The following is a 27,527-nucleotide window of genomic DNA, read 5'->3' as shown; positions in this document are numbered from 1 at the left end:
AAGCAAAGGGACTTTGAGGAACGAGATGTCCAAAAGAGATTTTTGACAAGAGGCTTCAATAAGAATGTTTTGGATCTGACACACTCAAAAGCAAATAACATGAACAAGAAGGATCTTCTAAAAAAGAGACAACGGGTCCCATTTTTTTCCTCCCAACACAGAATGAACATTTCTTATAATCTCTTAAGTGAATCTAGTCTCAGCGCCTTTTCCACGACTTTCACTCACTTGGTTAATAGCCACCTTGCAGCAAGACAATCCATTTAGTTAAAAAACAACAACAACAACAACAAGAGAGCACTTTCCACCAATGATGGTAGTAACTATTGTGTCGACACTAAAAGATTAAGGAACACATTTCCGAATCCACAAGGATGCAATTTGTACTCACAACATAAATTACCTATTGGCTAAACAATATATATTACACATTAAACTGAATTGAACTTCTCTTAAAACAACTATTTGGATATACACATTATTCCCATTGGTTTTCCTGAATGGAATTTTCACCATGACCATCATCAGTTACAAAAAATCTTTAAATTTGCACCAAAATCCAAGACACATCCAATTTATTTTAACTAGTAGACAGCCAATGAACACCTACTTCAAAAAAATGGACATCTATGAGTGATAAACTAATGGGAATGCATAGCATAGCATCTATTTGTTTTGAAGGTCTTATTTTATCCACGAAAATTAGTATCATTTTCTTTCGAAAAAAAATGGCTGTAGTACTGGCACGCACCTGCGCAGTTTTTCCGTAAACTTCTCCAGCTCCTCCTGGGCCCGCCTCAGTTCCGTCTCCAGGTACTGACGAGTGGAATCGAATTCGCTCTCCACCATCTCTAACTTGTGCGTGGCGTATGACAGCCGCTTGCGTAGGTCCTCTTTGTGGTCGTGGAAAGAGCTGAGAGGGCGAAACGTTTGCTTCAAGTCACAAAGTTGTTCATTGACAGCAGCACGGAAGAGTAGGTGGAGTGAACATGAACCACTAACATTTGTGTGTGTGTGTGTTTATGGGTGGAGTGTAATTCAGTCTGGATGGGAAACAAGAGAGAGAGAGAGAGAGAGTACCATGCAGGGGATGGATGGACGAGGAATACTAAACAGGAAGCATTCACGCAGAGGGAAACAAGCAGGCGGAGGTCTAATGCCCGTTTCCAGTGCAACAACTCTCCTGTTGAATCGTTTCTAGAATAGAAAATAGTCCCTGACCATGTGCGAGTCAGTGACCTTGCCTTGCTTTACTGTTATATTATTTTTTAGGTATGCTTGCTTATATTTTGATGTATTAGTTATTCATTTCCAATGTTTTTTTCACCCTTCTTCGGTAGTCATTTAAATCATTGGCTGCCATGAAGTATAATAACTTAAATTAGGAAAGTGCAAATCTGGCAGATGTTTTGGTTTATGTAAAAACCTGTACGCGTTATTGTTGGGGTTTTGTTGTAAGTGCGTGATTGACAGCGTCTTTTTGTGTCGCATGGCTAGACACGCCTCCATTTCCAGACACGGCCGCATCTTGCCAGCAGCCCCAGGCAAATATAATTGACCCTGCCTGGAGCATCATGCTTGTGTCGCCCATATCAATAACCAGTCATGGAGATTTGCCATTCTGTGCGCAATTGGCTGAACAGGGGGAAAAAAAACCCAATAAATTAAAAAAAAAAGCACCCGCTGTTGTGCGGTGACAACTCTAACGCAAAGCACTCAGCTGTCCCCCATCTGCAAGTGGCGTCTATTTAATTAGCTTTAATCAAGTCAGCACGAGCGGCCTTTGACGTTTTCCGCGTTTTGGCTTTGCGAAATGCGACGGCAATGACAAATGGCCACGTAAAGATGCCACATTAACATAAAATGACTTTTTAATGGCGAGGAAACGACCCCCAAACCCCCACCCCACCCATGGTGAAGTCATTCCCATTGGTCCCAATGAGTGGCATGGATTCCCTCTCCCAGTAATGGAGAATATGTTGACTGGTCTTACCTTCGTTTTTGATGTTTGCAAGCATTTCTTTGGCTTTTGAGGGCTGTTTTGCCAATGTATATCTTTTTCATAGCTTTGTGTCTGCTTCAGCTCACACGTGTGACATAAGTTGCTGCTGCCAAGCTTGAACTCTAACCATAAAGGGAATCTTTTAAGTTTTGCCTGGGGGAGGCAGACACAAGTTGGCTATCTGCAATGACCCTGGCAAGAGAGCAGAGAGGGGAAACAAACAAAAAGGGCTTTGAGGCGAAACATTTGGTTGTGTAGAGTAAGGAAGATTGGTCTTTGCAGTTGTTTTCACAGTGTAACTAAGCACCTGAACACTTTCTATGGGATTTATACTTTGCCAACAACATTTACAAGAAGCATCAATGAAAGAAAAAAACCTCACATGAAAAGACTGATTACATATCGCAAATTGTTGACGGGGAGTTGGACAGAAGCTGACTTAAGCTAACCTCCACCAATGAATTACAAGACAGAAAATACATTTTTCTCTTTCAAGGCGTCATTTCATAAAAAGAGTCACACATCCTGCTGACGTGTTGACCGATCGATTGGCTGAGCACAGAGGTTATTTCTTAATACATCAGCGTGATTTGCAATGTGTGCACTTGCATCTCTTACTATGTCTCGTCTAAACTTGATAACCCGAGCTAAAATTAAAAAAAAAAAAAAGGAAAGTAACCATTTCCTGCAATTTACAAGTTGGTTCATCAAAATTTAGGCAGTGGAAGAATCCCTCGTGGAAACAAAACTACTTTTTGTCAATACTAACTGGGTTACCCAACACAAATTCCTAAGACTTCTTGTACAATCACCTGGCCCTGTCCCACTCTAATACATCCCATCTTCTCCACTATTCTATCCTATTGTTTTTTGTAATGAGCAGTAGCTTAGAAGTGTTGGAGTTACTGTGTTTAACAAATTATCTTGATCATGTTGTGTTTAATGCTGTGGTACATTCTGTTTAACAGTAAGCAGCCATTATAGGTGACCTTAGGCAAGCTTATTTTTCTTCTTAAATGTTATCTAGGCAAATGGCTTGTACTTTGTCACGTGACTTGAATTAATGGGAGTTCTTTACAATGGTGAATGTTGGTGAGGCCTCTCCAAAAATACCATGCATCTGAGTGTTTCTCTGTAGTTGTAATAGACAAGTTATCCATAAATAAAGCTGAGTTCTACTCTAACAATATTTAATTATGTCTTTCTATCACAATTTACATCCAATTTCTCTCTAACACTCTTCACTCCCATTGCATTTTCTGAAAAACAAACTTTAATAATAACAACCACAAAAAAGTGTTCCAAACTCCCAACTGGCACATTAAAACTGTTTCAGCATTTACTGTACTGATGAACAAGACAAGAAAAAAATAGTATCGGGTAATCCAAATTCCTAACACCAATATATACACATGAATTTCATTGAAGACTTCAGTCCTAGATGTATTTGACTATTGCATATATATCTCCCAAAAGCAGCCTATCCAAACCATTGCCCAGCTTTAATCTCCCAAAAAATATACAGAAAATTAATATTTGCGATAATAGTTCCGTCCTGACTTGAGTGACTTTACGTCCTACTGAAGTCTTCTCCATCTTTTCTTGAGCTGTCAAGTACGCATAAAAGCGCCAATACGAAGGGCCGTCGCCCACAGCACAACTTTTATCTTCTCCCGCAGAGTGGCTACGTTTCGCTTCGCCGACAAACCCAAGTGGCGCATTTTTCTGGCCTGTCGCCTTCCCTTAATGGCGCCGCGAATTATTATTTTTAATCTTTCTCCGACACCGGCTGAGGAAACAATGGCAGTTTCTGGAAGCGCTGCTAGTACGCTGGCTATATGGCTTTTCTTATCTACGCGCACCCAGAGGCGGTTTGCGGCAAAAGACCGCAATAGTTGCTGAATCGCAAAAGAAGTGCGCTTGCACACCAAGACACACAAATCCCCGCGGAGTGTATCATCTCCTACGGGGATAAGCGACAGCTTGCAACTTCAGGTGCGGCTTGACGAGGTAAACACGCGTGGAACAAGTCTTAAATCCTCTCTAAAGTCCAGATAGGCTTTTGCAGTACGGTATGGAAATCAGCCTCATGTTCTTCTTCTCAATTATTAAGCACATTAAGACCGCAAGTATGCTCACAGGGTGCAAAAACACAAGTGAGAAAATCCACACAGATGGTGCTTGTTTTTCCCTGAATGTTGTAATGTAATCTACTTTCTTGTTTACAGTATAATACTTTCCATAGAAATTAAAATACCACTGATTAGACTTCATAAGTCAAACCATCAATGGATTAATAGACTGTGAAATTTTGAAAAAGAAGAAAGGTCAGAATGTCAAGCATAATTAGAATTAAGTTTAGTGTTAGGTTAGATTACATTCATTTTTGAGTGTGTCTGCATCGTAATCCAAGTTCATTTAAATTTGTTTATTTTATGTTACGAGCACATTGCCGTGCAAAATAGAGATATTTGGTGTCACTGAAAAATGATTGAAATAATACAAAAGAGCGACCCGATGCCACAACCACTCCACAACGGTCAATTAGAGTAAAGTGTATTCAAATTAGATCCAGACAGATGCATATTAACGAGAAACAGCACATCTGCTTAATAGCCCATAAGGGCCAACTAAAGTAGCATGGAAAATGACACTATGGTGACTTTCAACGCATATTGTTGTGCATACCTGATAAAATAGCATCCAAGTAATCAAAACAAATTACACAAGGAGAAAACTTGAATGCCACTTCAAAGCTTTCACTACGAAAACAAAGCTAAAACTAACATTGCACAATATAAAATGCAACACAAAAAAATGACTTCACTGTCCATACAACCATTAAATAACAACATACATAGTCGTGTTTGAAAAGCCAAACTCTTTAAAAACATGGCTTTACTACCTCAATGCTTTACTTTTGTAATTATGGCCAAGGCATAGCTGGATCTAGACACATTTTCCCAAGTGTTTGAGAGCTATTGTTCTAACTTTTGTGACTTCCTATCATTGCCTGCCGCTGGCCTAACTGAACTCAAGAAAAAAAATAGCTATTTTTTAAACCCACTAGAGGCCATTGGCGTCTATCTTTGATTTACGACGCCGAGCCTTTGAGCCGGCCGTAGGTTGATTTACTCATAACGAGCGGCGGGAGGTGAGCAAGATGTTCTGCTCTGGCGTGACCGAATGTCCATTTAAACTTTAATGGGCCGCCGCGTTAGCCGCCACGGAAATCAGGCCATTATGTCAACAGCTCGTGTAGCCACAGGTGCCGCGTCCAATGCAAGCGGGAAATCTTTATTTTGCAGCATTTGGTGTTCCCTTTAGGCGCAAATGCAAGGCCAATGAACAGCATTTTCTAAACTTTATTGAGGTGAGGTCAAAATAGCTCACTGAAAGTATACCCTTGTGCCTTGAGATACAAAATTTAATTTGTTTCGTGACGATCTGAGAGGAGAAAGAATATATGCTTGGGACTATCGATTAGCTTTGTATACTTTTGTTGCACAAACATTCAAATATTTGTAATTTGGGCCATTTAAAGTGGGAGGGCTGACATTGAATCTACGTATGATGATTCCAGTGTGTTAACTAGTGTTGCCCAAATACGGTTACTAAGCCCAATATGGCTTAAAATGCAGGCATCGAAGTTGGATTGTACGAAGAAGTAAGATGCCGACGGCGCCTAATATAACTTAATAAGATAACAAAAAAGTTAAGATTATGTTCCTAAGACAAAGCTATCTTGATAAAGATTTCCAAGACATTATTTTTCATAGTTTCTCTAAATAATGACAATCGCTAATTACAAAAAATGAAACATTTGGGAGATCTAAAAAGCTTGCTTGAGTGATTGTGAATGCTGCAGTTTGACAAAGTTTGACGACTCGCCACACAAAGTAAAAGATGAAAAACTCAGCTTGCTCCACATTGTCTGTCTAATGAAAATCCCTCCTGACGATCATAATTAAACACAGAGAATACGTGGAACAAAGCACTCCATCCTTTCTAGCTATTTTCTGAATTTTCTGTAATATTCACTCCTGGAAGATTCAATTCAGGTTGCAATTTCAACACCCCAAACAAGCCATGATCTCACAAACAAAAAAATTGAGTTGTTTACACACCAAAAACGGACCTTTCTCTCTTCTTTTTCTACTTCACAGTCCAAAGTTGGATGTTTGCTCTGATGCAACACTGCAGTAACAGTAACCAAAGTCCCCAGTGAGTTTACTGCAATACAAGCGTCCCCAACAAGGAGGCTTGCTGGATTTAAAATACAAGTGGACGCGGTTTGCAGCCTAAAAGCCGACGGCTGCGAGTGATCTTTAATTTGAATCTGCATATCAAACGAAGCCTAACCTTCAATGGGATGCTCTTGAAACATGCATGATGCTCATTATCTAACAATCTCTATATTAGCCCAACGTGTTCTATTTTGTTGAAATTGGACATTATATGTCCAGGTTTGCACGACTGTGATAGCTCATGAGTTTGAATTCACTTTCTGGCGTGTCACTCGGCTGCAGTTTGCCAACACAAAAAGCTCCGGAGGATAAATTAACAGATAATGAAGAACCCTCCCCACTGTCTCATCCTTAAGCCTTAGACAGCACACAGGGAATGAGCGGCGTACTTTTTATTGCTGCAGATGGAAAACGAAAAAGGGTTGTCACGATTGGAGAAAGAAAAATGGCTAACGCTTGATCAATTTGGAGCATTTGATCAGGAACATATTAAGAACCAAAGTTTCCCCTGCTGGTTCATTTTGCCTAATAAATCAATAGGGTATGATCAATTAATGTCATTTTGATCACATTTTTTTTTGTATTGCGTTAGTTTGTTGGGAAGTATCGCAGAAAACAAACATATGTAACTTTGTGGAATATAAAACAAGAATTCCCAAAGGGCACTGTGTTAAATTAAGTGTAAATGCTCTCAGGGATTATCCACAAATTGTAAATTTGCACAGATGTGTCACCAAAATAAAAGAGCAATTTAATATTTTCTAAGCAGAACTATAGGGAAAATGTAGGCGACATTTTTCATGGCAAAATCTAACCTTAAGTGTCATTTTACTCTGTACATGTTAGTCAAATAAAATCAGGAATGACAGATTATATTCTATCTATGAACCAATGTATTGTTTATGATTATAATGTGCAGTAAGGAATAAAAAGTGCTACGTTCCCTCGCAAAAATACAAAACAACATTTTTTCTGTGTTGTGAGATTGCATGGAGGCTGGAATGGATGAACTCAAGTTCATGTTGTAATCTCTCCAATAGAGAGTGTTACAGTCCTGAAAAAGGCATCCTGCTGTGTTCTCCTTCTGGGCTGTCTGTCTCCCTCTCTCTATCCCTCCTCCCTTAATCATCATAGCGCATACCCAAGATCTAGGAGACCTCCATGTGTCATAGCACAGGATGCCACAGGAGGGGGGGATTGGGGAAAAACTGTGTTTGTGCTGGTTAGAACACAACACAATGATCCTCTGGGATACAGCAAACGATCTGTTATTGTGAAATGGGCGCTATTCTCTCTCAATGTGTCTGACAAGCTGGTGACACGTTGTGATTTGCTTGCTTGTTCGACAACGTAAAACACAAGAGGACTATAGGTGTGGTAAAATTCGGTCTAACTTGGATTTTTAGACATTTTTTCCACAGATTTACAGACGTTAACTAGTAAATGTGTTATAGCATGAATTATTTGAATAAGAAATTGTCCGCTCTTGATATTTCTCACTATCGTCTTCAGCCATTTTTGGAGATCTTGTAAAAAAACATGATTTCGCCAAGTCTACTCATATTTGTCTTTGCAGTTGGAAAGCATGCCAAAGGCACAATCAGGACGCAAACTTTTGTGCCAACCGAAGTACCAGGTTTCAAAGAAACAGCATGCCTTTGAAGCACTCACGTTAAAACTTTAAATGCATTTCTTTCTTATACTGCATTACGTTCTATTCTCCTTTGTTAAGGGTCCAAAAAAAGTGGCCCACTTTCTACAGCATGTTCATAAAACACTTTGGGGTCTAAGGAAGCAGCACCATAGAGGTTCACTGTATTTCCAGCCAGCTTTTGACGGATACGTTTGAACGCACCTCTGGCTGAGAAGCGTATCGCGGGCCCCTCGTGGGAAAAAAAGAGGGCGGCCAAGAGGGGACTTTCAGGAGATGAAAATACTCTTGACTATGCTCCAGAGCGCCCATCAAGCATTCGCCACTCACGAATGGCTTCTCAAAGAACTTTTTCTAAGCTCCTGTGTCTCGGCCATACTGTAATTGGACAGGCTGGTTGGTGGCAAAAGCTCACACGGCGTCTGCTTTTAGATGTGAAATGGCAAGATTGGAGGAAGGCGACAGATGAACCAACTGTGCTTGTAATGTCTGCTAATGGCTGACGGCGTGCTTTTAATTGAAGTGGCTTTTTTCCATGCTCGGCTTAGTTGCTTGGTAACTCTGTGGAACGGCTGGAAACCCAATAAGTAGGGAACCATAATGGTTATTTTACTGCCAGTTTGAGACGCTGTCTTTTTATTTTTCCAATGGTTTCTTAGGATTTGATCCGGAATATAAACATCACCTATTAGTTTAGGTGCATTTTTTTTTGCTGCACATGTTGCTTTAATTGATGTCAGGGCATATTGAACAATGATCACTGACATTGAATTGATTTTTTTTCCTTGAATAATCCAGTATAAGCCAATCTACTGCCATTTTTAAACTGAGTTGAGTCACATGCTACCAAACTCAACTTGTAACTCAAATGTGCGCTGGTCAAAGCAGAAAAAAATCCAAGGCAACAGTTCCAGGGTGGATTATGATTCCGGTTTAACGGATTGCCTAATTTCCAAATTTTGCCATTGTGGAATATAGTCACATAAAATAGAGGCTGTAGGCCAACTGGAAAATCTCCCTGATTTTAATGTAGTATTAAAGGTGGAATGACAGTTTTATGAAAGGTGCTAACCAGTGTCTCGTACCCTGTTCTCTTTAAAGCAATTTATAAGTCACAGCAGATGCTATTGCCGATTATGTTTGTGGGCAGCCTCGTTATTGCGTGAACATGAACACAGATGGCAATGTCTCGCTTGTCCCGATTCCGTGTGAACGACACAGGCTGAGAAATCCCTTCTCCATTACATCTCCGATCTGCCAATTCTGCTCCAACTCTCAGTGGAAGGCACTGTGGAGACTAACAATCATTTACAGTTGAAATTTAAAAACAGGCCAGCTCCATTTTTGTAGGACGATAGAAAACAACTACACCAGAACATGTTTCGGAATCTGACTTTGGTGTCTATCACCAACAATCGTTTAGCCATCAATTTGGTTTCGGGCTACAAAACAGCCCCTAGTGTTGATCCTTTGCTTCATTATCCATGACAAGAATCATTTGAGGAAAGTGAGGAGAGAGGAATACCTTGCAGGGTATTGTTGTTGTTGTTGTTGTTGTCACTGCTGCCAAATGTTTGTTTGGACAGCTTTTAATACAATTGAATTCTCAGCCAACAGATTAGTCCAGTGCTTTCTCAAAGGTTTTGCATTAGCCTCTATTGTGTGACATAATAATTTCATATACCAAATGTGATCAAATATGGTTATTGCTAAAATGCCAATGAATGTTGCTTTCCATTTTTTAATGGTTTTAAGATAGTCAAGTTTGGAAAACAAATAATCCAGCTATTTCTATTGCTTCTTGTTGATAATTGCTTCTAAATTTGAACAAATTTGACTCTATTTGGGACTTGAGATTTTTTTTGTACTTTTTGATGCAAAAGTGAACATGTAATTTGTCCTCACTTAATGGTAGTGGAACATGAATTTTGTTTTGCATTTAAGAAAAGCATCAGTATAAGTTTCCTTCCGACCAACTGGAGGTTAAAGTAATTAACTTCAGCATGTCACGATGACGACATGACACACACTTACAAGCAATACTCCGAGGAATACTTAATGATTTTAATTGCGCTGTCTCGCCAATATTCATATCTATATTTCTCCACTCAAGCATGAAAATACCGCTGCATGTAATATTCTGGCTGGAGTTAAGACCAACTTTTTGTCTCCTGATTGTATTTTTGTCGCAAAGCTGTAAGGGACAACTCTGTTAAGGCACTAAATATGCAAATAAAAGCTCAATCCATTGAACAAAAGAAGCAGATTTGGCATAGAGATAACTAATTCCATACTGTATCCTCAAGCGTACTAGTCAACAGACAGCCATGCAACATATGGTCCCAACTGCTGCAACAGCAAACCCATCAGTGGGGAGTAAAGACAAAATAAAATGAAAAAACAACGCCAAGCATACGCTTATGAGAGACTTACCGTCTAATTGTCTTTCTCCTCATTTTGGCCGCATGTGTTTCCCTTCATAGCTGCATGCGTTTCCTCTCATTGTGACTGAAGATGCGCTAGGCATGCACACGGCGTGAAAGTAAGGACTGAATGGAGGAGGAGGAGGAGGAGGAGGTATACGCAGCAAGGGGGAGGGATGGTGATGATGGAGAGAAGAAGTTGGGGTGGGGATCTGGTGGCACTACTCGGAGGAGTGGAGGAGTGTAAGTGTCTAACCTCATGTCACGTTGTGTCTCTCCATCACAATCCTGGCGGGAAAAGAAGAAGAAGAAGAGGAAAGGCGGGGCCAGTGATTAGATTTATTTGTCAGGCAGATTTATAGGCAGAAGCTCCTCTCGTGTGGCGTTTAACGAGCTCTCATGTCCTGTCAAACAAACACATCCATTATCCTTCACCTTAACGTGTCACCGCCGAAGGCGGCGGCGCTGAACTAAATGACAGATGAACAGCGTAGCTAACGAAAAATGCTGTGCTTTGCAGAATCTGCCAAGGAGGAAAACCCGAGGGAGGCGGCTCACTGGCGTACAATACTTTTTAATAATGCAGATAACAGAAGTTAACCCGTATTTATCAACGAGGATTCGTTCCAGACCCACCTGAAAATCTGTATGTATATATATATGTATGTATGTGTATATATCTATATATACACATACACATACATATATATACAGATACACAGATATACATATATATACATACACATAGATATACATATATATACACATACACATACATATATATATATATATATATATACATACACATACACATACACATGCATATACACATGTATGTATGTGTATATATCTATATATACACACATATATACACACATACATATGTATATATGTATATGTATGTAAATTTATATGTAGAACCAAAATGTATCACTCTGTCAAGCAAACGGGGTACAAAATACGCCTCCAACTTCGACTACCATAGTCACTAAGCTTTTAGAATTTAATGGTGCTGTAAAATGTCATTACAGTTATAAAGACAGGTTTGTAACTGTGAAAGAACGAATATGAAAAGGGTTTTATTTCACCCCTTTTCAAACTTTAGCGACGCTGCGGTCAACTAAGGGGCCATATACCAACAACTGTTCCGGGGTACAAATCAATGACTAAAGCACTCTCAGCAGTGAATGAGGATTTTACAATAAAGTTTGTGTTATTTTATGCCAGTTAATGGGGCAGTGTCATCATGTCCCCCACTCAGTGGTCTAAGTGCGGTCATTATTTTGTTTATTCATTCAAATTTGTTATAGCTGACTAAAACTATCCATCCTCCCAATCCAACAATTTTTAATGAAATATTTACAGGAATTGATATATTATAATTTGGGAAAGCATTACAGTGTGTTTTCAATGTGTGCACATGATGCAATAAGGTGCCATATATAGACGTCACAAGCAAAACAGGATGAGTCATAGAGCGGCTGAAGGAGACTACAGTTACTAATTCCACTCTGTGGATCTAAGTATCTTTCCGATTGTGTGTGTGCGAGTGTGCGTAGGGTGGGTGACAAATCACATTAAGCAGGTCGTCTGGGTCCGGACAATGAACAACTTAATCTTGCGAAAAATGGCTAACTGTTTCTATCAATTTGTTCTGTGGGTCAGAACCTCAAGAACTGTGTATGTAATGAATAACAATTATACTAAGGATTTTGGGAATGTTGATTTGCTAATCTTTTACAAATGTTTAACAGGATTACATTAGAAAATACAAAACATTCAATTAATAAAGTTGGAAGTAAATTTTAAATCATTCTATGCTTGCAATCTATGCACAATGTTACAATATGACTTAGTTATTTTAAACTGATAGTTTAAAATAACTAAGTCAATGTTTTAGAATGGCTATTTATGGGTAGACCCAAAAAGGGATGATGCTGACTCATTTAAATGTAATATTCTTATTCATGTTTTAGGGGAAACTAGTTTTTGAGTTATATATTTTGTATTTATTCACTGTCATGTTGCCCAAGACCAAGTAAGTGTGAGATCATTTCTGTTTCTCTAAATAAAACGACAAGCTTGAGGCAAATTTTCAGCAAAGGTTGAATATATTTTCAATATTGCATGCCACTTGTTCCTTTTTTTGCCATCTCTGCATTGGCGGAAAGCTCAGAGGGCAGAAAAAAAAACACTAATGCATTTAAATGGGAATTAAAATGAGACCTTTACTGTGGCCCTTTCACAAACAACCTGGTCTGTGAATGTCAATTGACTCGGTGGAGATTACGTCAAGGTGTAAAATAATAAATAAATCATAAAAAAATCTGTATCGCATTGACCCGCATGGCGATGCTGCGTGCAAAATGAGACACTAAATTATTTGTTCAAAGGGTGCGAACATAAGTCTCCGGTCCGATGCTGGGTTTACACTCATTTTCAACAACTTAGTTCTTAAACTTCTTAAGTATGACCAAAATGACACAAAAGGTCACATGTGCGTACTATGAGGAATTTCAAGAGGCTCCCGTTACATTCATACGATTGGTATTGGACATATAATGGATATTATTGACCAATTTAGGGGGTAATGGGATCAATTTTTTGTGTTACCACATTCATTTATAAATACAGGTACAGGGGAATATCTTGGTTCAGTGACCAATCAACTGCAAGGCACATACTGAAGAAAAACATTCACAAATATTTGCGCCTCTAGAAAATACATCTAATTTCCAAATACTTGAAGTGACAGCAGTTTGGGAAATCTAAGAAAATGTTACCCAGTCTGGAGCATTTTTGGATGAGTAAGTGGATAAGCGATGGGCTCACCATAATATTTACTGCTCTGGGCAAGGAGATGGACCTGTAGGACATTCTTGGAAAACCATCCGGCCACTTGAAGGCAGGACATTGATTATTTCTTCCAGTTGAAGCCCACTTCGGCTCGTAACTGTTACGAATGACTTTCTTCTCCTTCCCTCTTTCTGTCACCGTTTCTTTATCCCACAAGCGTTCCCTGCTTTGATCCCCTTGCTTTGTTTTCTCTACCGCCAAGACTCCGTTTCTCTCCCAAGGCATTCTGTCCTCCCTGTCTCTGGCTCTCTCCAAAGTCTTTTCCTGATGTTTTTCATTCATCTCTTTCCTCAAAGAGCCATTAGCTACGAGTTCATCAAGTTTCCTCACTCTGTCAATGTCCGTCTCCAGATAACATCTCCCAGTGGAGGCCTGAGACTGCATCTTCGTACACCGTTTCGTACCACGCTCGTGGTAGGGGGGATTTTCCCCTTTTATTTTTCTCAACACGTCCACTGGTTCCAGGACTTTACAGCTGGGTAAAGTCTTACTCCACTGGTGGACGGGGTTCATCACGTCCTTGGATTCATATTCGTTAATGGTCTGGAGGACAGAGCCGGTGGGATTGCACCACAGGCGTGCAGGTGATGCTGGTAAGTTTGTTGGGGTTGGATGAAATGAAGTCATTGTGGATAGAGACGAGGTCGTTGAAAGAGGAGGAGATGGGTAACTATGTCGTAAAGAGGACTGTGGTTGTGAAGGACCACCGTTGGATTTCAGCACCCTCCCGGTTACCTCGTTGAGGAACTGCGAGAACTTGCGTCTGTCCTCTTTCTTCTTCACTTCATGAGTAGTTGACGCAATTGAGGTTTCTTTGTTTGGACAAGACAAAGAAGTACTTGGGGCCACTGTGTCTTTTTTATCCATGCAGGTATTCTCCAAGTCTTTGGTTTCCACTTTAGAGGCAAGGGGTTTAAAGATGAGATTCTGGTAAATAATTTCAGGCTCCACCACTCCACCAGTGGACCCCTGTTCGGAATTGCAAGGTATGGCATCGGGTTGCTCTGCTTTCTCTGTGCTGCCTTGCTTTGAAGAGGTCCTAAAAAGGCAGGTAGCTCCTGAGCTCCAGCTGTTTGTATCCCAACTTCCATCGTCGTCACTAGAGCTCCCATTGGCACTTTGTTGACCGGGGCTGGTGCTCCTCTCATTTTGTCCTAGGCTGGAGTTCTCCAGGCTGCTCAGCGATCGCCTCCTCAAGCGAGAAATAGATCCCTTAAATCTTGGCAAGGTGAAGTTAAAGCTTGGAAGAGATCCTTGCAAACTTGGTAATGATTCCTGAAGAGAGGTCACAGAACCTTGAATGCTGGAAGAGTGTCTTCTCAGGTTGGGTTTGGTGGGGTTGTGAAGACTTGAGAGGGAACCCTTGATTAACGGAGAAGACTGACGACGTAGAGGACGGTATTCTTCCTGGTCGCTGTATGGTCCAGAGAAAACGGGGCAAGATGCGGTTGAAGAACAAGAGCCGCGGTCCCGCCGAGAAGCGGCCTTCCTGCATCTTGGTTGTCGTTCCAAAGTAGCCATGTTACTCTTTGTTGTCCTTTTTCTCCTCTGTTTGGGTGATTCGTTTTTTACAGATTCGAGCCGGAGACCATCGTCTGATATGGTCACACACAAGTGAACCATGTCAGTCTTTGTTGCTCTGCGTTTCCACAGCTTTCTGTTCTCTCTAAACTGCCTGGCCTAATTGCCCAGAGTGGGGCGCTTGCAGTGTGACACACTTCCATTTGTGCAGACCCAATGAGAATCAGAAGAGGTTTGAGTCTGGCTATCAACAAACCTACTTTCATTGGCTGTCAATTGTTTATCTCCTCTACTGCTACCATCAGGCTGCATCTGTGGACGTCATTTGCAATGAAATGTGTATTGATATGGCTGTCGTTGGATAGCTGCTGGAAATTTAGGTCAGTGATATTGAGTGAAGCCATTGTGCTACTGGTTTGGGAGCACCAGGCCAAGCTACCAATCGATGGGTGAGGCACAGTAGTGGTTAGTTGTTGAAACTGTTACATGAGAATCTTTGATAAAGCCAAAAATGGAAATGTCTTCCTTCTAATTTCCTTTTTAAAAAATGTTCTGCGGCCTATCAGTTATCTCTTGCAAATAGCAGAAGGACCTACTGAGATTTTAACCTGAACTCACCTCATATGAATAGAATTCTTCAACACTAATGAACTACCTTCTCGTGCTATAATTTCTGATCTAAAGGTTTTTTTGTTTTGTTCCAGAAGCAGCACAAAAATATTAAAGTTTTCAGATAATGGTTTTGGAAAGGCCCTATTATTTCGTGTAGACTTTTTAAATCAGGAAGTACAAATAAGAGACGGATTACAGTAGAGTAGGGAAATAAAAACAGGCAAAATTTGTTTTTAAAAGACGATTGAGCGAGATATAGAAATAGTTTAATCAGATGCAGCAACACAAGCATCTGCCAGCTGTTGGAATAATACACCCTGACTTTGCTAATAAGATCTCTGCCGACTCATCAGAGTTTGAGTACATCCCGATTCCCCAAAGCCAAAGCGGCCGCCACAGAAAGATCAGATGCTTCATTTCATCCTTGCCAGCAGCACACTGATAAACTCTTCAGAGAGATCTGCTTTGGCACCATGAATAGAGAAAATTCGGTTTGTTGGAATGTCTGCTGTGCATTTCAAAGCTTTTTTTCCCATTAACAAACATAGTAAAACATACGACAACTAGCAACTCCTGTTGTTAACTGGAATAGGCTTGTAGGAGCCCTACAATCCTTGTGAGGAGAAGCGGTTCGGAAAATGAATGAATAACAATGAGAGAAGGGAAAAATACCTTGTGAATGGTGAATGAAAGGTGACTGAAATATTACGAATGTGGATAGGCCTTTTAAGGGTAATAATATAAAGACTTTCATTCATTATAATTGTCTTAGCCAATTCAGAAATATCAAATAAATAAAAAAATAAAGAATACATTACATAGGTACTCTAAGTAGTAGCCAGCTCGGTCAGGTAAATATTTTTAGTTTAAGGTGAAGGAATGTATTAATCAGTATTCCGTTTAACATCTCAAAACTCAAATGGAACAACCGTCATGTGGATTTAAAAAGTTTGATTTTTTGGCCTATAAAACGGTACATTAAAAATTAAACAATCTGAATTAAAATAGGCCTGAGTTATATCTTTTCAAAGCATGTGATGCAAATTCATGCAGTCAGCAGTGCGTTAGTGAAAAATAACAGTCAAGCAAAATTCAGTATTACTAGAATACACGTGTTTGGGGAAGCAATAAGTATCGTAAATTGTGACGAAGAATACACGATAATCAAACAAATAATGCATATAGTGCACAAACCGGTGATGCATTTATAGTCAAGCCACAAGTTACAAAGACGATTGCTTGAAAAGGTCAGTTAGAATAGTCGGGATATGACAGTCTGACAGGCCGGACAAAGTGGCCATTGCGAGCCTCAAATTACCCACTAGTCATATTTTGGACACCCCATGCTTTACTGCACTCTCTGGGAAGGTCCATTTAATGTTTATCCCCTTGTGTATCTTGTCCTCTTTTGATCATCAATAGCAAGCCCATCCCTGCTCTCTCCTTGGTGTCAACGTTGATGTTGGCATGGCAACAAAGATGTGAGTTGGACTCATCTGTTACCTGTCTGACTGCATGTCTGGCCAGATTCGTGTCTGATATAGTACGCAGACAAATACTTTTCCATCGCATTTCTAAACTAAAAAGTTCTCATGAAAACCTAATACAGCACTGCTTTCTGTCCAAATGTACCACCCTAAAAATCCCCAATCGATAATCACCAATACAACCAACTCCTGCGAACTGCTTCAATTTTCTCATTGTTTGCATGTGCAACAGCGTCTCCAAGTGGCTGTTTGCAGTAGAATAATGCAAAATATTCTTTTCACATCAATTGATGGGGGGGGTCGGTACAGATAGCAGATGGTAACGCCCCCCTGCACAAGTGCCATTGGCTCTTCCCTCTATGATCTTCGCCTCTTGTTGAGATTTTCTTGTGAAATAAAACTGTTTCGCACATTTCTATGCACGTGTGTAAATGTCACAGCGGATCTAAAAATACGCATAATTTCCACACTTATAAAAGTGTTAAAGAAAACACAGTAGGAGGAAGACTGTTACAAGTTGGCTGCTTCTTCTGTTTAAATCTTTGCTGCTTTATTAAAGCGGAGCAATACAATAGTGATTTTTAACCTTTTCACTTGTGATAGATACTGGAAAAATTACTGTAGATGACCTGTGAGAGGTTAAGATATACTATAGAAGTTAGGCTAACTGTTGGCTTGCTGGCAAAAGTGGGAAACAATCTAAATCAAATTAATAGGAAAACAATTAAATCCAATTAGCATCTCTAATGACATTATGTGAACAGTCAATAAATTGGGCAGAGCTACATCCCAATTTAAGTCTTAACTGAGACCCTAATGCCCTTTTTTTGAGAACTTGACTTACTAAATAGCATAAATGACGAAGGTCATGCTTGAAACTCAAAGGTTAAAACTTAAGAGTTACATGGGACGTGTACTTGGGTGACTTTATTCGCTCTCTAGTGTGGTGATCTGTGTTTAAAGTAGATGCCTGTGGCAAAGAACTGAATTTTAGACAATAAAATGAAGCTGATGTCTCTCTTAGGGCATGCAAAAAGAAAAGAAGAGGGATAAAAAAAGAACAATACGATTGTGATAGTTGCATTATGCATGTGTTTATGTTTATGTTTAAGATAACTCATGACTGAATGAAAGGATTATTGTCAAACTATGAAATGGAAAGGAATTTTACAATAACTGGAAAATGCATAAGGGGATTATTATCAAATTTCCAGGATATATTTGTATTATGAAGCAAAAAATGGAGGTCATATTTTGGGGTAGCAAGGTAAGATGGGTTTAGAAAACATATTTGGCATGAACAAATAAAAAGGGATTATTAAAAAACTTACATAATCTGCTTGTAATAAAAAGATGTGATGACATTTTGGGGATCAGAAAGAGGTCATAAAATGAATTTTGCAATGACTTGTTTCATTTATAAAGGAAATGCCTACCAATATTGATGTGCTTGGAATTTGGCTGCCAAGGCTGAAGTTTGCATTCTTTAAATGATCCTTCTGTTTGGAATTCTTTAATATGGCAATTTATTCATAAAAGACATCTTTGGGGGCTCCATTTTTATCTTCATGACTTGATATTAATGGTCCAATCGACTCAACCGACTCAAGATCTGCTTGTCTGAATTTAATCTTACAATAAGTAGATATTGTTTTTGGATTTGTAAACATCAGCGATGCACAAACGCAAAGAGCAGATAATTATAGACAAAAAAAATATCGTCTGCCATCCGTGTTTAACTCTTGTTTTGCGCTGCTTGATTTTCAAATTGGAGTGGGATCCATGAATATCAATTAGGAGATCACACAAGAGAGAAATAGGAGTGTCAGAGACGGCGTTAAAGAGGATTCTGTGAGCAGAATCAAAATTAGAACCATTGTTTCTTTCTGCTTGGATGGCGATACTCAAGTGCAGAGATTAAGAACAAGTCATAATGATACGACTAAAAATATGAAATTAAATGTCAAACCTGAGTTTATTCAACTCAAATAGTTGAAGAAAGTTGTACTTACAGTAAATTGTAAGATCTTCCTTAGCATAATATAGGCGGGGTGCTGAATATTTAATTTCACCAGTAAATTTAGACTCTGGCTCTGTTTATATTGTTCTTTATTGTAACTAGGAATGTCGACAATGTAAGATATCCATGATTTGCCTATGTGGGTGTTGATTGCCACTTATGTGTGTATTATTAGTCAATAATAGAAAGTGTCAGAGAATGATGGCTGTTTTGGGCTCACCATTTTGATGTAGAAGGCGGACAGTAAGATGAAATTTAATTGAGGCACGTTTACTCAAGTAAAATTGGAGGTTCGAACCTCTGTTGCCATGGCGACGGCATATTGAGACGTGAGCGCGAAGGGACCAATTATATTTATTCAGGACGAGGAGACTCAGCTAGTCTATTTGAAGGGAAGTTCACATGGCGTAATTGCAACGATTATTAGTGCATATGTGGAATAAGGATAGTAAAATGTTCAAGATGATCATTTTTCTGCTTGGTTAACAAGCATAATGGTTTAATATTTACTTTCTGCTCACCACTGGGAGACTTCAAATGTCTGCAAATAAGGACAACCAGTGGGAGAGTTTTGTCAAATGTAATGGAGCTGAATTTAGATAAGATATTTAATAATACATGATTACTAAAAGTAGAGTACATGAATTATATTGACATAAATAGATGGTATGAGATTTTTTTTCTATTTGTGTGGGAAAGGATGAGAAAAAAAATTATATTGTCAGCTTTTTTCCTCTCTATTAACATAATGTTGCTCAAATTACATTATTTTGCAATACATTCTGAGTTTTATGTTTTCTTATTAGTTGATTACCTTATTTTGCAAATTTTTGATCCAACTTATTCTTCTAATCACATTATTCTTTTTATGATTTTGCTGCAAACAATGCTGCAAATAATATTCTTTTAGTATTTTGTTCTGCTTCACCCCTTCAAAATATAAGTATTTGTGCTGTATTTCTTGTAAAATCAACTAGAATTTTCTGGTTTCCTATTCATTTATTATATTGCTTTTCTCTTAAATTATCATTTAATTCTTACTGTATGGCAATAATGTTATTAAACCCATTTCTGGCTCGAAATTAAATCTTATTCTTACCACTTATAATCTATTTTATAATGAAAAATCTTCCATTTTTGTATTGGGTTCCTTCTTAGTAGTAGCGCGTGTCGCAAAAATCTATGATTTTTTCTTGGTAAATCCATTAATTTGTCATCCTGATTATTTTTATTCAGCTCCAATATACATATTACCCGGGTGAATTCAATAATAGAGTAGGCGTTCATGTTTTCCGAATGGTGACCCTCACCTTGTAGTAAAATACTAATAAAGCTCATTAAAGCGTCAGCGGTGCAATTATGAACATTTTAAATTAGCCATGAATAATGGGTGGAATCAATTGCCAGGGATCAAATATAGAGGGGGGAGAAAAAAAAATCAACGTCCTAGCTCGGAGAAAGATTTCAGAGAAATCCAGCATGTAATTAAATCTAATTATGATTCCTTAAAATCCCTATTTATTTGCACGTCACATATTATTTTATTCACCCAAAACAAAAGCAAAATTGCAATTCAGTGAATCTAATCCGTGTCATTAAATAAGAGCAAAGAGCGACAATGTAATTTTTGCGGTGGGCTTTTTATGAAAATGTCATATTTTGACAGCTGGTGCGGAGGGAACACGAGCCTAATTTGCAACTTTCCTTGTAAATGACGATTGCATATATGCTATAAACCTCTGCCACATTTTTAAGTTATTGTCTACATCCGAGTGGTAAAAAAAAAAAAAAAAGATGTGGAGTTCATTGATCGACAGGACCACATGCCACAAAATCTCCCAAGCCAAGTCATCCTTTTGGGCAGCTGAGTGATGCGAGACTAAACCCTGGGAATTGTCTGCTGACACGGAGGTGGCGTCTCTCAAGAGAAGCCACAATGTCTGACTGCTAAGGGCTAGCATTTGTAAAAGCATAAAATCATATATTGGTTAACAAAATAATGCCATTTACTTAAAGATTCCTATTTTGAATATAGCCAAAGATTCTATGTATTAATAGAATGCACGTACATACATATGTTTTGTTGACGTGCATGAATTCCGATGTATAAAAATGTAAATATATGTGTGTGTATGTATGTATATGTATATACCTGTAAATATATGTATATATATATATATATATATAGATATGTGTATTTATGTATATGTGTATGCATCCTCACTCTCGCTACTGTGACAACAAAATTTCCCGAATACGGGATGAATAAAGTTATCCAATCCAATCCATTCCAAACTATTGGTATTGTTGGACTATCAAATGGGTGAGGCTATTGCAACCCATGTAATTCACAAAGGAAAATAAGTGTTGTTTTCCCTAATTGAAGCTAAAATACGAATTAACAAGAAAGGCGGTTATCTCGATACAGCAATTATGCCATGACGCACGTTTGTGAACCAAAACATTGTTATGTCAAGTAACTAGGCCGCTTGTAACTGGGTCTCAAATGAAATAGTTTAACTAAATGTCATAATTCACACATTTTTATATAGTCACGTATTTACTGACATGCATTAACTCCCAATTAGGATTTATTCCAGCCTGGGGAAAGAATGTTAGAGTCAAGATTGGAATCAAGATCTATCGCGGCGCCTCTCTGGAATTGTCTGACAGCTCTGTCATGTGGAATTATGAGATGGACAGTTTTATCAGAGGTTGGCGAGGATGCTGGCAGGCTTTTCTACTTTCATGCTGTGATTGTTTGCAGCTCCCATCAAAAGACAACCTAATGAATGAATGTCTTTATTAACCTTTGTGCTGTTCACTTATAAAAAAGCTACCATTCCATTTCTGCCTGGGTGGTCTCAATACACATTTAGAATTTGTTGACCCCTCGCTGTAAGCACAGCACAATGTTGGTGTATGAAATGTGACTCGATTAACGCAGGTGGCCCGTACGGAACAGTAATAATACTTTGGTGAGAGAATAAGAAAGGACAGGCGATGCCTAGAATAAAGGACCTTCATATAAAAGACAATTGGCTAGCGAATTTCAAGCAACCAGGACCAGTTAAGTATTGACTCATTGGTTGCAATTGATAGCAGTTCAATCTAAAACTAAATAGTGATTTGTTGTAATTTAAGATGTATTTAAAATTATTTCATGCGACATATTCAATGATATTTTCCCAATTTGCTGGCCTCCATTGACAGTGAACTAGATCTGCTGAATTGGTTTGGACTAACTAAGGAAACAGATAAACAATCATCCTACTGTTGTAACTGCTTGAATGTTATTAAAAAAATGAACTTACCGGTTGTGACTGGTAGTGATAGACGTCCAATCTGTTTTTATTGTGAGGGGCTGGGCATGGTTATTGCCATTACTTGGAAGAAGATTCCTTTCTGTCAAAAAAGACAACAACAATAAATAAATCAGGAATGACCTGTCAATCTAAAAAACCAAAATATATTGGAACAGCCTCCTAATTGGTCAGATCAACTATGGCAATTTAACATTATATTGCACTGTTGTGGCAATTGCCTAATTTCATTTCAGCTTTCGTATTGACCCTCATTAAATTGAACAGATGTGCCCAGTGTCTTGCTTTAATCCCAAGCACTTTGTGTCCTTTTCCTCCTGTCGTTCACTCGCTTTCCTCTCTAAGAGGTTGTGTCTTCTGGTGCCACTTAGCATCCATTTTCTCTCCCAGTTCATCAAAACTGTTTTATTCTGCCCCTGTGGCAGCTCTTTGCACAGTTAAAAGACATTTCTCCGTCAAATTCAATGAGTGACGCTACGAAGCAACTGACAAAAGCAGACAGACTGTCAAGGTCAGATTGTACCTTGTGCTATGATGACAATTAGATTACACAGCCAATTACTTTCACTTTGCTTTCTCTTTGGCAAATTACCCATTGATCACAGCTAGAATAAACCTGCTTCCAAAGCAGAGCACGTTATCTTTCTTTTCTTTTTAAGCGTTTAAAACGACTGGAAGATTCCCCACATTGACGTTACCTCATCACTGGTTAAATGACCTAAAATCCAGAGCTTCATTCCTGAGCTACACAAGCCTATTTGTGGAGAAATGAGAGCATTCCGTTCACACTGTTGCATCATGGGAAATGGGATCCGACAGTGGGAAAATGGGCTCATCACGTTGGTTACAGTCGGAGAAGCACTGACACTTTCATTATCTGCTGCTGGAGTGCCAGGGAAGCGAGGGATAGAAATTGTTGTGGAGGTCATGGCGTGACCTTGATGGTGGCAAATGTTATGAAAATCCTTTAAATCGACAGGTTTGCTCTTGTAATGTAGCTTGGCGGGTGTTCCAAGTACGGCCCGTGGGACCCTTGCGAGCCGATACACAGCTTTTTATTGGCAAATTATGACTATATCATTAAATATGGCCTGTGAAGACATCTTAAATTTATGCATTTCTTAGATTAAACAATAGATGGAGTCACTTAAACAGTGCATCCCTATTATTTCCAATCATTGGGGGAAACTGATGAATTTTAATATTTGTTTCACATAAATGAACATTTAAAAAAACATTACAATGTGAAAATTGTCAAGAAAATGGAATTTCTTGGCATTTTGCAGTCAAACATTTTCTTAGCTTAGTGTTCCAATAAGAGCGAGCCGAAAAAAAAACTGACAAAAAAGTTACAAGACCTAAAAGTAGTGGTTAGGGCGACCTTTTCATTTAATTGCTGAAAAGGTGATACTAAACAGATGAGCGAGCCCCGATGAGTCATTGCATGTGGGCAGTTACTCGATTGGACCTAAAACTAAAGTAGATTCAATAGTCAGCAAATTCAGCCCTCCACGCCAGTTTCCCTTGGCAACACCGACTTCTATGGTCATACCTATCATAACGATACATGGAGAAGTCTGAAAATGTCGCCAATTTTTGGAAATAAGCGGTCATTTTAGTGTCATTTTGGATCCTAGTGATTTACTACATCCTAATCAAACTTGAACTTTGAAAGATGTCTCAAAATACATGGCAAACATTTGAGTTTGTGCCATTTCCTGAACCCCCACAATCCCAGTGAGTCATTACAAAACTTGAACTCCCAATGTCTCCATCCCCCAAGGTCAGACTTTGACCAAATGTCTTCTCTGTGATGATAATCCCACCCTGAAGAGATTGAAAGGCTTTGTTCATAGCTGTCTTTAGTGTCTTTGCTTCAAATTAATGAAGTCATCTGGACACATTAATGAATAATAATGTGAACTTCTAATAAATGGATACTCAGCATTGTTGAAAGTCCTCACATTTAGGCGGTAATAGAGAAGAGCAACAATAATGAGCAACACTTGAGTTGATAAATGATGGACAATTTGAGTGGAGAGGCTGCCCACGACTGATTGCCGCTCACATCATTGCACTTCTCCGATCACTCCATTTCCCCATTTCTCTTGATTTATTTATATATTGATCAACTTTTGCAAAAAAGAGCAGAAACACTCTTTAAAGCTATTGATCTGCCTCAATGAAAACTCTAGAAATGTTGGAAAAGCTATTACAAATAATGGAACACAGCTGTTAATTGCCTGAGGCACATCTTATATTATTTTGTAGCGTGTGTGAAACAAGCTAAAATTCTAATACGGAGATAAAAAGGGTGACATAAAATGTCTTCTTGTTTGGGTGTGAAGGATCGTAAAATTATGTGCAATTCTGGGGGTTCATGGGATATTAAATAAAAGTTAGGCACACATTTAAAGTCTCAGTATGAAGTGTAATGAGAACGTTTTACATCTTTCTCGCCAGCTATCTGTTTTGGGCTCTTCCATGGGTCTGCACAAGACTTTAGCAGAGCCTGTTCCTTAAGGGTAACGTTGCCATGCCAACCACATGCACGTAAGGAAAGAAAATGAATTGGGAATGTGTAAATGTCAGAGACATTCCACTGCACTTGTTTTATTCCCAAAATGTGTCAAAACAAAAAAAAAACTATTCAAGAGGAAGATACAGAAACAATTTGACTACACTCTGCATGAATTTGAATTGAAATTGACTTATGAGTAACCATAATTGATCTCGAATGTGCTACCTGAAAACGACAATTGTTTCCTTTCACTGTCATTGATTAATGATGTGCTATCAGAATTGACTAAAAGTCATTTATAGGTAATGTTTTCATTCAAGTAAAGTGGGGGAAAAAAGTAAACTGCAACTTATATTAACTTAATATTCTGTAGTGGCTCAACCACATCATCTCAGCGTTCACTTCATACCTACTATCAGTTTTGTCCATCTGCTTCTAGAATCTCCATCCTCACGGGCACAAAATTACTGTTGCCATGGAGAGGAAGGCCGCAAGACCCCAGCTAATTAAATTTAAGTAACATTTCACAACAGCGGATCGCATCAGTGCAGATGGTTAATGGCACGGAGGCGTAAAGCTTTCCCTTTCTGGACCGTGAAGCCAGTTGGATAATTTGGGGTTTCTAACATCCCGCCCTTTGAATCTGATGTATGATCTCATTTTCTGTCACAGTATTGCAGGGCATCTAAGACCACCAGCTTTCAATTAATTCCAAAGAAAAAAAGTCACCAACCAGCAGAAGAACACATTTACATATTCTTCCAGAAATTGCATCTTTTAGTTAATGTATTTTTTTAAACATAGCCAGAACTAAGTTCAATTATTTTAGGAGCTATGCATGTTGGGTTTGTGCTTTTTTTAATAATATAAAATATTGCACAGAAAAAGAAGTGTTTTTTCCCAATTGTGAGGCCCTATTTATATATTTCATATTTGCATTTTAAGTTATTTTGCAATAACAATATACAGATAGAAAGTTATTGGGTGAATTTAAATAGAATAGCAACAGTAATTGGACTATTCACATTTTGAATGGTGTAATCATTATCATCAATTCCTGACTACAATCTGAGAAAATTGAGAACCGGTGATATACAGCACAAAGTGGCGCAGTGTTGTATTAAAAGCTTATAAGTTGTATGAGTTGTGGGTCCTCCGAGACATAAAAAGAACGCGAGAAAACCATCTTGGTGATGAATTGCAACATTTCGCTGCTTTGCACAACGTTGATGTAAGAGCAACGCAAGACGTGCTCACAGGATGCTGCGGGTCTGAAAGATATGTCACTTCTTTTATCGCTTTCCCCTGTCATCTATAATAACTTACATGAGCTTTTTGATGGTGCACACTTGCAGCAAAGGACATTCGAATTGAAAGCAACAACACCATTCCTAACATTTAAAAAACCCTGTGCTGTCCTTGCAAAGTTATTATTATTATTTTTTTTGTTTTACTGCTGGGCAATTGAACATTATGGTTATAAAGATCGAGTGCTGGTGGCAACATATTTTAACCTTTTGCCCAAATTAGTAATAGTTATTTTGTTTTTATAGTGGGAAAAAATGGTATCCATGGACATCTGGTAATTTGTAAATTTGCCAATTCCCAGAAAAAAAATAACACTAAAAGGAGTGGAGGAGCTTCCTTACGTCAAAAATATATATTTTTTTCCCATAAACCTTCTTAAGGGTGTCCATTTAAATGGGAAAATCATACCTCAAGTAAAGCTTTAATATGCTTATATCCGCCCACGAGTGAGCTGTTACACTTACTGTGAAATAAGGTTAATTTACATAACTATTATGCAAAAAAAATAGGTTGATCAGCTTGGCTGGCCCAGCATAAAGAGACACTTTGAAGCATCCTACCATTGGACTACACTGTCTGAACCACTATCATGCAGAAACATCAATTTTCTCCTCAAGCGCTATCCTTCTCCATTGAGTTACACGGTAGTGCCGTAATGTATTCTCCTTTGCCACCCTTGGTTTAAAAGAAAAATGCTGCTTTGTACGAGTGCTCATTTGGATTCCTCACTTTCCCAGCTTTTCAGGATCGTCATTAAATTTGTGTTTCACTGATCTCCCAGCTAGAGTCTTGATGGTTGAGTCGTTTAGTTCTATATATAAACACAATATAACAGGCCAGTTCTATATATAAACACAATATAACAGGCCATGCTTGGTGAACTATGACACAGTGAGGTAAGGATACACAAAAAAAATGACTGTGTTGTCAATTTGAGTGGTTAGTCTAGGCCAGCAAACTTTTTTTGCTCCACATACTGAGAACAAAGAGTGATGCTGCTCCGCATGCCCATAAGTGATGTAGCAGGTTGTCAAGCAACCCCCAACAGCCTCAGTGAGAAAGACGTAGGGAACAACCATATCGGGCCTCGTTATCAGCGGCTCAAGTGTCCTAATGGGACTCACACTGCGGAAATGAGCAAGTCACGACGCACTTTTATCTTTCACCTCTCAACCAGCTGACAATTAAAGGGCGCCTCATCGCACTGCAGCCAAAGTCGGGTATTTACTCTAATGCAATTGTCAAATCTGCCAATACAAAGGCTGTATAAAAAAAACAATCAGACTTGTAAACATACCAGTGATCAAATTCTTCTCTGTCGTCTTTTTGGTGAGTCCTGGTTGGTCCCCTGGCCCTTCTTCTGGTTTCACATCCTCAAAACAGCTAACCAGGAAGGTTGACCAGATGCCAAGCCGCATCATCTCACTCCTCTTCTATCTCCATCCAGATGAGCCTGCAGAGGAATATCATTTAGACAACTTGTATCCCAGATTTTGTTCTTTCAGTCATGTCCCCCAACTCATGACCCTAGGTAAGGGTAAGAAAATTAACCACCC

The 27,527-nt window shown here is 38.8% G+C and overlaps 1 protein-coding gene across 1 annotated transcript in view; it reads right to left on the bottom strand.

Annotated features, from left to right (window-relative positions):
- The window catches only part of begain (brain-enriched guanylate kinase-associated), a 34,122-nt gene extending 19,241 nt beyond the window's left edge, over window positions 1-14,881 (bottom strand). The window contains exons 1-3 of the mRNA XM_077731147.1: window positions 13,156-14,881; window positions 10,580-10,611; window positions 752-913 (exon numbers count right to left, since the gene is read on the bottom strand). Of these exons, the coding sequence (XP_077587273.1) occupies window positions 752-913; window positions 10,580-10,611; window positions 13,156-14,802 (1,841 nt within the window). The 5' untranslated portion in view covers window positions 14,803-14,881. The remainder of the gene's footprint in view (window positions 1-751; window positions 914-10,579; window positions 10,612-13,155) is intronic.
- Window positions 14,882-27,527: the final 12,646 nt, after the last annotated feature.

The sequence above is a fragment of the Stigmatopora nigra genome, chromosome 13 (assembly GCF_051989575.1).
Source record: "Stigmatopora nigra isolate UIUO_SnigA chromosome 13, RoL_Snig_1.1, whole genome shotgun sequence".
NCBI lineage: Eukaryota > Metazoa > Chordata > Actinopteri > Syngnathiformes > Syngnathidae > Stigmatopora > Stigmatopora nigra.
This window is presented reverse-complemented; position numbering and strand designations above follow the sequence as displayed.